Genomic DNA, 13,018 nt, shown 5'->3' on the forward strand with positions numbered 1-13,018 from the left:
CTACAGACCAATAGGGCTATCCTGCAGACCCACATGGCTACCCTACAGACCAATATGGCTACCTTATATCAACAAGGCTACCGTACAGACCCACATGGCTACCCTACAGACCAATAGGGCAATCCTGCAGACCCACATGGCTACCCTACAGACCAATAGGGCTACCTTATATCAACACAGCTACCGTACAGACCCACATGGCTACCCTACAGACCAATAGGGCTACCTTAGATCAACACGGCTACCGTACAGACCCACATGGCTAATCGAACCTTGGTATTCTGCATGACTAGCAAACGCTTGAACCACTAGGCTACCCCACCGCCCCACATCAAAAAAATCAGCAGCAGCAACACGACATTCAACACCACCAACACCGGTACCACTAACACCACCAACAACCTCTACATCCATGATAGTATATATCATCATCATCAAATTCTCTACTGAATGAGGAGAGTCCTTGATCCTATCTTGCGGAAGTACACCTTTCCAGCTTTGAAGTAAGATTCTATCAACATGCGATTTGTTAATAGCATCAAACAATACAATCTATATTAAACAGCAATCTGAGACATAAATACCAACAGCAAATATAAAACCAACCCCATCTTCCCAGCTGGGTGACCTTTGCAAAAAAACAAATATAAGGGACAGTCAATTAAACTCTACGGAAACATCATCTCCCTTCTCCACTTAATGACCGTCAATCACAAATCGAGCGATCCTAATCTACATCTGCACCAGACAATGAATTTGGATCTATTTCTGTACAGCTGGCAATATATGGCAATCTACATCAACAAACAAAATTCAAATGAGTGACTTTATGTGATGCGATATTGTCCAGAACAACACCGCCTGTGTCCTCAACTGGTCAAAGAAGTGTGGTTTGTTTCTTTGTTGTTTAACATCGCACTCAACAAAGTTCCAGCAATATGACAGCAGGTTGTAAATAATCAAGTCTGGACCAGACAATCCAGTGATTCACATCATGAGGATGGATCTGTGTAATAGGGAAACGATGACATGCATCAACTAAGGTGACCAACCGATCCTGTTAAGTGCCTCCTATTGAGGCATCTGGTGTGCTGAAAACTGATTCTAACCCGATCTTCACGGGGAACAAGCATAGGTTTCTCAAGACCCAATCTAACCAAGATCTTCATGGGAAAAGAGCATAGGTTTCTCAAGACCCAATCTAACCCAGATCTTCATGGGGAACAAGCATAGGTTTCTCAAGACCAATCTAACCCAGATCTTCACGGGGAACAAGCATAGGTTTCTCAAGACCCAATCTAACCAAGATCTTCATGGGAAAAGAGCATAGGTTTCTCAAGACCCAATCTAATCCAGATCTTCATGGGGAACAAGCATAGGTTTCTCAAGACCAATCTAACCCAGATCTTCACGGGGAACAAGCATAGGTTTCTCAAGACCCAATCTAACCCAGATCTTAACGGGGAACAAGCATAGGTTTCTCAAGACCCAATCTAACCCAGATCTTCATGGGGAACAAGCATAGGTTTCTCAAGACCCAATCTAACCCAATCTTCACGGGGAACAAGCATAGGTTTCTCAAGACCCAATCTAACCCAGATTTTCACGGGGAACAAGCATAGGTTTCTCAAGACCCAATCTAACCCAGATCTTCATGGGGAACAAGCATAGGTTTCTTAAGACCCAATCTAACCCTCGTTTGGCAGTGACCGTACAGTAACAGACTGAATTGTTTGTAAAACATGAAGCATGCCTGGTTTGGTAGTGACCGTACAGTAGCAGACTGAATTGTTTGTAAAACATGAAGCATGCCTCGTTTGGCAGTGACCATACAGTAACAGACTGAATTGTTAGTAAAACATGAAGCATGCCTCGTTTGGCAGTGACCATACAGTAACAGACTGAATTGTTTGTAAAACATGAAGCATGCCTCGTTTGGCAGTGACCATACAGTAACAGGTATCACCAGGGAACAGCATAAAAAACATCTACAAAACAATAATTGTCTTAATCGTCATAAAGCAGGAATCTATCCTCCTTATCTACCATCCGTCCTCTTCTTAAAATGTCTGCAACAATTACACTCTGATAAGAGCTGTCAAATCATTTAACCCAAGCAAAAGGAAAATCAAGCCATGTCTGCAAGTCCAGGCTGAAAAAATCCAATAAAGTAAATTTATACCTAGTTCCCACAGTGAGAATCTGTGCTGGTCTCAGTGTCCAATAAATCATGTTGCTGTCGCCATATTTGATCAAAGACGGAAAATAAACGAAAACGATTTCCTTCAAACTTAATAAATCTCATACGCAGTTAAATCAAGCAATAATTTGTCAGGGAAACAAATAAATTCTACTTTCATATCTTGAATTAGAAACCTCGATAGAGAGGGTTAATGCACAAGACAGTAAATAATTAGAAGATGTAATAATATTTTCCCTTTTCTTGACATAAACAAGCAGTTTAGTTACCTCAACAGAAGTTAGTATAACGAGATTTGTTTAAATTCCCATCTTTCTCGTGTCATAAATCTGATAAAATACACGGAACTGAACCAACATCCCAAGTCACTGCAATAACAAACATACTCTCAACATTCCTTGGAGGCCGGGTAGTCCAGTGGTTGAAGTGTTAGCCTGTCAGGCTGAACAGTTGGTTCAAATCCCAACTGACTGCAATGAGCTTCTCATATACCCTCCACAGTAATATAATATTTGAATATTGCCAAATAATTGTAAAATGTTACTCCAAATCCTTGTTTGTAACAGGTAAACTTCTCAATACATTCCTACATGTGAGGAATATAATGTCACCAGCAGGTACCCAACAGACTAATGTGTATTGGGGGGTAACAATGTGCTCACTTGCGCCCGCCCAGATGCCTCCCGCCCTCACCTCACCACCTCACCCACTCACTCACTCACTCACTCGTACAGCTGGGCGCAGATCCTGTTCATCTATTTCATCTTGTGAGTACCAGAAAGACGACAAACTTTAATCAGTAAAATATAAAATATTGATTCTGCGTGATATAAGCTTGGCAAATCTGTTCACCTGACACACAATATAAAAATGCTTTAAATAAATAGTTTCAGCGTCAGACCATTGATGGATGGCAGCCCGTGCACCATAATGTCTGCTCAATGGACCCTGCAGTTCATCTATCATGTCCTGTTTAGAATATGTATTTGGTATGAGTTATATATAAACACCACGATCGCACAGCTTCATATGTTGATTACAAGTGGTATGATTGATATACATATATTTTGTTAGTTTGCCAAAACAACACCTGTTGGTGGGAATGTTCATCAGGCTATGGGAGCCCCAACCCGAGGCAAAGACACAAGTGAGTCTCCGTTATTCACATCATGGTTGAGTGGTTTACTCCTCATAAACAAAATTACGATCTTTTTTTTTAATTAACAATCATCAAAAGGAAATATTCAGTCATGATGTACTGTTGTGAGGCAATGTCATGTTGGCTCCATGATATATACTGTCGTGAGGCAATGTCATGTCACACCATCATGATATATACTGTCATAAGGCAATGTCATGTTGGCGTCATGATATATACTGTCGTGAGGCAATGTCATGTCACACCATCATGATATATACTGTCATAAGGCAACGTCATGTTAGCATCATGACATACTGTCGTGAGGCAATGTCATGTTACAATGGTGTGAAACAATGCTATGATACATTAATTGTCATGATACAAATGTCATGTTCCAGTGTAATGATACGATGTCATGGCGCAATGTCATAAAGAATTACTCCTCCCGACTCATTGACCTATTTTCAATCAGAGGTCACATCAATAACCAATACATGGATAATGCTCCCTCTTGTATCCACCAAACCCCCATGGGATAGATTCATCAGAATTAGTTTCAACATTCCCTTTCAAGCCTAATGACACGACAGGCAAAAACAAAAAACTTTTACCAAATAGTGTGAAAAAATGTATATTGTTTTTCATTTTGATCACCGTATCCAATGAGCTGAATGTCTGCTCAATATGACCTGATTACCGTACTCTCCATATCATACCGTGCGTGCGTGCATGCATGTGTGTGCGCGATTTTAAAGTGCTAGCCCACTGAGATACCATGTCGCAGTTGAACATGAATACCCCAGTCAGATACAGTGTACTGACTGTAAGCCAACCAGTTTTGGCCCCTTAATGCTGAGCGCCAGACAGGGTAGCAACAAGTACTATCTCTTAATATCTTTTGGCATCAGGGATCAAACCCGAGACCTTCCGATCTCTGGATGGAAAGTGTAATGTGGCAGTGACTATATATAAGTGGGAAAACGCACGCCTCTTTCATCACACATTACATCTCTCATTACATCAAGACCAGCGGTTGTGTGAAGATCATTATTTTCATCCTGGGACTATTTTTTAAGCTTGACCATTGCTGCTAGGTGAATATTATTATGTTATTATACTGCCATTGAATTTGGTACTGCCATTGTCATTGCTGTGCAGTAATTTGTATTTATTTGTAAACCTAGTTATTTCATAATACAATTGTTAATAGTATACCATTTGTGGGTTGTTTGTTGGTTTCACACTGAATTCTTTTACATGTAGATGTATGGGATAAATGTTTCAATTTGGAAGTCAACACGTAACAAAAGTAAGAGATGGTTGGTGATGTTGCGGCATGAAGCTGCATAGGAAGACGCTATATCATGGCTGTCATGTCGATGTGACTAGTCTGTCACCGGAACACAACATCATAAAAGCCGACACACTGAAACTCATGTAAATACACCTAGAATAGAACATGTTGTGTCAATTTGGAAGTTTCATGAAACAATACAACAGTTCACGTCCAGATTATGTAAATGCTATGTAAATGTATCGTAATGAATCTTAAACTGAAGTCAAACTTTCACCCCAAACAAAACTACTACATGTTAATCAAACAGGCAGGGACAGACATGGCTACTAGTCTACTAGTCTGAGACTCGTGAAGATGTTTTCTCACAAAATCTAGTTACTTTACAATAACCCTTAAATTGTCTACCATTGTTTAAGGTCCTGTTTATCATAAAATAGGAAAAAATATTTTGATATTTTTTAAGTGCTGCACAACCCCAATAGATATAAGTTTGCGTGCTGAGTTTCATGCCAATATTCCAGCTATATGACGGCGGTCTGTAAATAATCAAGTCTGGACCAGACAATCCACGCAATTGGGATACGATGAGATGCATCAACTAAGTCAGCAAGCCTGACCGATCCCGTTAGTTGCCTCTTACAAAAAGCATTGTCACCTCTATACAGAGTACAGAAGTACCCAGCTTTCAGGGATATGGAGTGACAATAGCTCAAATATACTGAACAAAATAAGTTAGGGGTCATGAAACAAAAAAGTTAGGGATCATGAAATATTTTATATACCATACACATATAAAGCTACAAAAAAATATTCCCCAAAATATTAATGATCACTAACTTTTTTTGTTCAGTATACATTTGAGCTGAACAGCTGAGGACTCGGTATCGTGTGCAGATCCTGCGAACACAACCCAGGTAGATGTCCACAACCCAGGTAGATGTCCACAACCCAGGTAGATGTCCACAACCCAGGTAGATGTCCACAACCCAGGGAGATGTCCACAACCCAGGTAGATGTCCACAACCCAGGTAGATGTCCACAACCCAGGTAGATGTCCACAACCCAGGTAGATGTCCACAACCCAGGTAGATGTCCACAACCCAGGGAGATGTCCACAACCCAGGTAGATGTCCACAACCCAGGTAGATGTCCACAACCCAGGTAGATGTCCACAACCCAGGTAGATGTCCACAACCCAGGTAGATGTCCACAACCCAGGTAGATGTCCACAACCCAGGGAGATGTCCACAACCCAGGTAGATGTCCACAACCCAGGGAGATGTCCACAACCCAGGGAGATGGTGGTGTAAAAACTAAAACTACAAAAACAATTTGATGACAGCACTTACTTTTGGAAACGTTCCTCCTTCACTTAATCCAAACTCCTTGAAGCGCCCAGCAAGGGCATGCTCCATTTTAACAACCTTGGCCTTGACCTCTGGGGAGTCTGGGTCGTGACCTGTTCTGACCCCACTCCCTGACCTCCGGTCACGTGATGAAGGTAACTGAAACAAAAATAGTTACAAATTCATAAAGCAATCATAACAAATTCAATATCATAATTACCCTTTGAAGATCACAGGGACAAATGTAATATCAATAATGAATCATATTGACTAGTTTCCATTTGCAGATCCTGAAGCATACAGAATTTGAAACAATCCCGTTCTCAGCTCCAGGATTCCATTCTCATCTGCTTCTCAACTCTAACATCTCATTCTCAGCTCTAGCATCCCATTCTCAGCTCTAGCGTCCCATCCTCAGCTCTAGCGTCCCATTCTCAGCTCTAGCGTCCCATTCTCAGCTCTAGCGTCCCATTCTCAGCTCTAGCGTCCTCAGCTCTAGCGTCCCATTCTCACCTTTAGCGTCCCATTCTCACCTCTAGCGTCCTCAGCTCTAGCGTCCCATTCTCAGCTCTAGCGTCCCATTCTCAGCTCTAGCCTCAGCTCTAGCGTCCCATTCTCAGCTCTAGCATCCCATTCTCAGCTCTAGCATCCCATTCTCAGCTCTAGCATCCCATTCTCAGCTCTAGCGTCCCATTCTCAGCTCTAGCGTCCCATTCTCAGCTCTAGCATCCCATTCTCAGCTCTAGCATCCCATTCTCAGCTCTAGCGTCCCATTCTCAGCTCTAGCATCCCATTCTCAGCTCTAGCATCCCATTCTCAGCTCTAGCATCCCATTCTCAGCTCTAGCGTCCCATTCTCAGCTCTAGCATCCCATTCTCAGCTCTGGCATCCCATTCTCAGCTCTAGCATCCCATTCTCAGCTCTAACATCCCATTCTCAGCTCTAGCATCCCATTCTCAGCTCTAGCGTCCTCAGCTCTAGCGTCCCATTCTCAGCTCTAGCATCCCATTCTCAGCTCTAACATCCCATTCTCAGCTCTAGCGTCCTCAGCTCTAGCGTCCTCAGCTCTAGCGTCCTCAGCTCTAGCGTCCCATTCTCAGCTCTAGCGTCCCATTCTCAGCTCTAGCATCCCATTCTCAGCTCTAGCGTCCCATTCTCAGCTATAGCATCCCATTTTCATCTCTAGTATCGCATTCTTATGAGAGTGAGTGAAGTTTTATAAGACACCAACAATACACTTCACATATTGCATCCATCCATGAATGGGAATCAAACCCAATATTCAGCATGACAAGCAAATGACTTAATGAATACTTGAACAAGAGGGCTACCCAACACCAACATGCCTGCATAAGAAATTCCTACGAAGGACAGTGCTTTCTTACTTAGCACAGCTGCATGAACTACAAACATATATTTCTCACTACTGCTGCTAGTCGTAGTGTCTGATGATCATTTGATGACATAAATATAATGAACTATCTCCAAATCCTAGAGGAATATGTTAACCTCACTCATAAGCATTCACATACAGAAGGACTCTCTTCCATTGCCAGTTCCAGACAGTCATTGTCTCAGTAATCAGGGTGATTGTCAACAGAGTAGTATAAATCTAAAACTGGATGTGACAAACAGGTTATTGAATGACATTATAAGATAAACTATAGATTCTTTTCCATTTTAACTATTTTTTATTCAATTCAGTATATGATGTTAATTTTTTTCACATAAAGTAACATGACATTAACTTTAAACTTATTAGGTGTAGGCTACATACGTAGACAGCAGACAGCAAGTTATAGTTGTCAGGAGACAGGTGTACAATATCATGTCAACAGGTGGTGACACTGGCAGGCTGTTTGCCTTGCTTATTGAGGTCATCAATAACTATGTATGAAGGTAAGTCCTCACAGAGCATCAGTGGGAATTGTTCATGATCAAAATAGAGAGACATATTAACTGGACAGTTTATTTGCCAAATGTTTCCATTTTCTGTCAAACTGTCCTATATCTTGTTTTCACGGCACAGATTCATATTGTTTCAGTGTTATTTTACATATCACAGACTTGCCTACAAGGTCTTTCATCACATATTGTTTAGGTTTTTTCAAAAAATATTTCCTGTACTGCAATGTGATGTTGGAACAAATTAATTATGTGAATGGCTGCCATGTAGAGAAATATAGCATTAGGCGTGTCCCTTCAGTATGAAAGAAAAATATTTCTACATTTTCATAGTTGTTTTATGGCACATATAGTTTCTACTGTGCAGTACAGTGTGTGTGTGTGTGCGTGCGTGCGTGCGTGCGTGCATGCATGCGTGCATGAGTGTGTGTGTGTGAGTGAGTGAGTGAGTAAATAGCTGGATGAGTGAGTAGCTGAGTGATTGAATAAGTGAGTGAGTGAAAGAGTGAGTGAGTGAAAGAGTGAGTGAGTGAAAGAGTGAGTGAGTGAAAGAGTGAGTGAGTGAAAGAGTGAGTGAGTGAAAGAGTGAGTGAGTGAGTGAATAAGTGAGTTTGTTCACATGTTGGTACCACATAGAAGAAGTCCTGTCTATGGGTGATAAAATTATGGAAATTTCCTGATGTCAATTGTCTCTCAAATGCACTGCCACTATGTAAAATCTTACAAAAACTATGCAATATTAAGCAAAACAAATCCAGTTCAAGATCTGATGATTTCTCTACTGCATAAAAATCTCTCCGAGCATAGAAATGTTTTGCTTGCATGATCCCCATATTTTGTCTAAAAACTGTTCCTAAGTGTGGAGACAGCCCACTGCTTATTGACAATGGCTGTGTTCTCAGCAACCCTACCTCCATACCCTAGCAATCTCAAGCCATCAACCACATATACAAAACCTTGCAAGTATCAATATCCAGCAGTTTATTTATGTGAGAATGCAATTACATTGTCAATGTGCTGTGGAAAATGCACCAATGACATAATAATAAACAAGGTCGCCTCTGGAAATGTTCTCCGCCTGCCCAGGTGTCGAGGGAAAGGAAAAAGTGGATCTCACATAAAACGGAAACTGGATTCAATTACCGTTGCTATAAAGGTTTCCCCGATGTCTGTGCGTCCGTGTAGAAAAGTCGAACTTGATATGCTTATAGTTTCAGTTCAACTGAAAATTGTGAATTTATTTCGAAAGTAGTGTTTCATTGGAAACCCATAAGTCATGAGTAGTCATGTAAGATTCAATATGCCTTCTGGGGTTAAATGAAACTTCAGTCTGTATTCACTGCATTCACAAACAGCACTGACACCTTGTACAAGATAATCTAGATTTAGTGGAAGCAATTAATGTAATTAGATTTTCCATAATCATGGAATGAGTGAGTGAGTTGGGTTTAACGCCGCTTTTAACAGTATTCCAGTTATACCACGGCGTGTCAGCTTAATGTGGGAGGAAAGTCCAAAGTGATGAAGGTCTCAGATGTTACCACTTCTGTGAAACCCACGAGCACGGGTATGGTGCTGACAAACCTAGAAACATAATCAGGGCGAACCTCGATTCAAACCCACAATGATAGGTTTCTGGCATGCCTAAGGGACTCTGCATAGCGAATCGCGGCGCCTTAGACCACTGGACCACCCGTGCCCCCTAATCATGGAGTGAGTGAGTGAGTGAGTGAGTGAGTGAGTGAGTGAGTGAAAGAATGAGTAAAAAGAGAATAGCTGGGTGAGTGAGTGAAGGGCTGAGTGAATAAGTGAGTGAGTGAAAGAGAGTAAAAGAGTGAGGGAAGGAGTGAGTAGCTGGGTGAGTGAGTGAGTGAGTGGGTGGCTGCCCCATCAGAAATTCTATAAATTTGTAAATGTATAAAGACAAAATGCCAATTTTGTGAAATGGATACAACACTGATATACACATTTCATAACAGAAATGGCTTCTTTATACTGGGACTGTGTTTACATTGCAAATGTTTGACACTGATGTAAACTGACAGCAGAATATTGTCCTTTGAAGATATCTAGAATGTGAGATTTGTATCCCTATAAACTCATGGCCTTTGTTGCAGGAGGAAGTAGTGTTGTATTTGATAAATGAAATTACAAGATCTGCAAGGGCAACCCGATGATCAGATGCATGTTTAGGTTGGAGGGAAATAACAGCGTTGTCATTGACTACAAGTCTAGAATGCCCAGTCTCTCTATCAAATACAAAATATCACCCCATTAAAAACTGGCTCATGATTGCCGACAAAAATAGCATTACTGCACTTCACTTCACAGCCAGGAAAAAATACTGACATAAATAGTTTAAAAAAAAACACACCAGTAATTCTATCTGTAATAATTTTCACATTATCACTAGATCTCCAAGAGACATAATGCATTGACATTTATATAAACTTTGATTTCCAGTGACAAGTCCTATAAAATACTGAGCATGTTAAATAGTAGAATAGAAACCCGCATGACTGACCCACTGACGTATGTCACTACAAGGTGGTGACACACTCACCTATTTCGCTGGCACCTGCTGTTATTGATTAGAGTGTGCTCATATATATATACTACAATCTTATCCCATTTTTAGACCTTTCAATACATCTTTGCAGTGATATCAAAATGTTCAGAAACTGTTGTCTTCATGACAAATATCTCCAGGCAGTTTACAGATGGTATGAACAAGAAGATGAAATGCCTGAAACTTGTGAACATCACGTGAGTGTAGTGCTCAGTGAACTGTGTCCCACCGGACAGATCGATGGAAGACAGCATGGCACACTGTTCCTCACTCGGGACAAGGGGTTTACATTACAAATACAGAAACAGCCAGGAATGAAGACATCCAGAACGTTACACTTGGTTGCTCTGATGATCAATGATGGTGTACGGCCATCACATGTCCTTTTGGCTGAGGGAGCAGATACTGTCTCCCTACAGACTATGTCTACTGTCTTCCTACAGACTATGTCTACTGTCTTCCTACAGACTATGTCCGCTGTCTTCCTACAGACTATGTCTACTGTCTCCCTACAGACTATGTCTACTGTCTTCCTACAGACTATGTCTACTGTCTCCCTACAGACTGTGTCTACTGTCTTCCTACAGACTGTGTCTACTGTCTTCCTACAGACTATGTCTACTGTCTCCCTACAGACTGTGTCTACTGTCTTCCTACAGACTATGTCTACTGTCTCCCTACAGACTGTGTCTACTGTCTTCCTACAGACTATGTCTGCTGTCTTCCTACAGACTATGTCTACTGTCTCCCTACAGACTGTGTCTACTGTCTCCCTACAGACTATGTCTACTGTCTTCCTACAGACTATGTCTACTGTCTTCCTACAGACTATGTCTACTGTCTTCCTACAGACTATGTCTACTATCTCCCTACAGACTGTGTCTACTGTCTTCCTACAGACTATGTCGACTGTCTTCCTACAGACTATGTCTGCTGTCTTCCTACAGACTATGTCTACTGTCTACCTACAGACTATGTCTACTGTCTCCCTACAGACTATGTCTACTGTCTTCCTACAGACTATGTCTACTGTCTTCCTACAGACTGTGTCTACTGTCTTCCTACAGACTGTGTCTACTGTCTTCCTACAGACTATGTCTGCTGTCTCCCTACAGACTGTGTCTACTGTCTTCCTACAGACTGTGCCTACTGTCTTCCTACAGACTGTGTCTACTGTCTTCCTACAGACTATGTCTACTGTCTCCCTACAGACTATGTCTGCTGTCTTCCTACAGACTATGTCTACTGTCTTCCTACAGACTATGTCTGCTGTCTTCCTACAGACTATGTCTACTGTCTTCCTAAAGACTATGTCTACTGTCTTCCTACAGACTATGTCTACTGTCTTCCTACAGACTATGACTATGTGAGTGAGTGAGTGGGCGAGTGAGTGGGCGAGTGAGTGAGTGGGCGAGTGAGTGAGCGAGTGGACGAGTGAGTGGGCAAGTGAGTGGGTGAGTGAGTGAGTGAGTGAGCAAGTGAGTGAGTGAGTGAGTGAGCAAGTGAGTGAGTGAGTGAGTGAGTGAGTGAATGGGTGGGAGGTTGAATGAGTGAGTGAGTGAGATGGCATGGGTTGTTGCTCATAATAGCAATCACTGGTTTGTCTGGTTCAGACTTGACTATCTACAGCCTGTATTACAAGCAAGGAGAGGACACTATGAAAGGAGAACCAGAGTTAGTGAGTGAGTGAATTGGGTTTTACTCCACTTTTAGCAACATTCAAAAAACCCTGGAAGGGGACATGAGAAATGGACTACACACATTAGGAGAATCGAACCCAGACCTTTGACCATGGCCATAAAACTTGGCCATGAAACCTACTTACAAATCTCTTTCCCCATCTGGGAAACTTGGCACGATGAAGGGCAGACACTGAGCATCAAAAAGGCCATGACAGCTTTATATAGAAACTAAGTTACACCCACTTGTGTTGAAACTTTGTTGACAACAGACATCTTATTTTGATAATACAACAATTTGCCTGCCCACAGGCCATGAATGCAGGGGGTAATATTTATAAATATTTATAACTTATCAAGTCCTTTGTTACACAGGCCACAATGACATTCTGACACAGCTGAGAGTTAACTCCCCTAGACGTCACATGTACATGGGGTATTTATACAAGATGAGGGTGGGGTTGTGTGTGGGGCGGGGTTGTGGGTGCTGATGAGGGTGGGGATGAGGGTGGGGATGAGGGTGGGGATGAGGGTGGGGATGAGGGTGAGGGTGGGGATGAGGGTGGGGATGAGGGTGAGGGTGGGGATGAGGGTGGGGATGAGGGTGAGGGTGGGGATGAGGGTGGGGATGAGGGTGGGGATGAGGGTGAGGGTGGGGATGAGGGTGAGGGTGGGGATGAGGGTGGGGATGAGGGTGAGGGTGGGGATGAGGGTGGGGATGAGGGTGAGGGTGGGGATGAGGGTGGGGATGAGGGTGAGGGTGGGGATGAGGGTGGGGATGAGGGTGAGGGTGGGGATGAGGGTGAGGATTGGCTGAGGTCTGTAATTTTGTGCAAGCTCCCATGTTACGTGATTGGGTGGGGGTGACTATTGTATACAGT

At 42.3% G+C, this 13,018-nt stretch overlaps 1 protein-coding gene across 5 annotated transcripts in view; it reads right to left on the reverse strand.

The window, feature by feature from the left end:
- Nucleotides 1-13,018, reverse strand: part of LOC124119305 (nuclear hormone receptor HR96-like) — a 259,199-nt gene that overhangs the window by 142,032 nt on the left and 104,149 nt on the right. For all 5 annotated transcript variants that reach the window (XM_046481774.2, XM_046481778.2, XM_046481773.2 and 2 more), the window contains one exon: nt 5,988-6,143. In XM_046481774.2, the coding sequence (XP_046337730.1) occupies nt 5,988-6,143 (156 nt within the window). The remainder of the gene's footprint in view (nt 1-5,987; nt 6,144-13,018) is intronic.

This window comes from Haliotis rufescens, unplaced genomic scaffold (assembly GCF_023055435.1).
Source record: "Haliotis rufescens isolate VD_foot unplaced genomic scaffold, xgHalRufe1.0.p SCAF_27, whole genome shotgun sequence".
In the NCBI taxonomy this organism is placed as follows: Eukaryota; Metazoa; Mollusca; class Gastropoda; order Lepetellida; family Haliotidae; genus Haliotis; species Haliotis rufescens.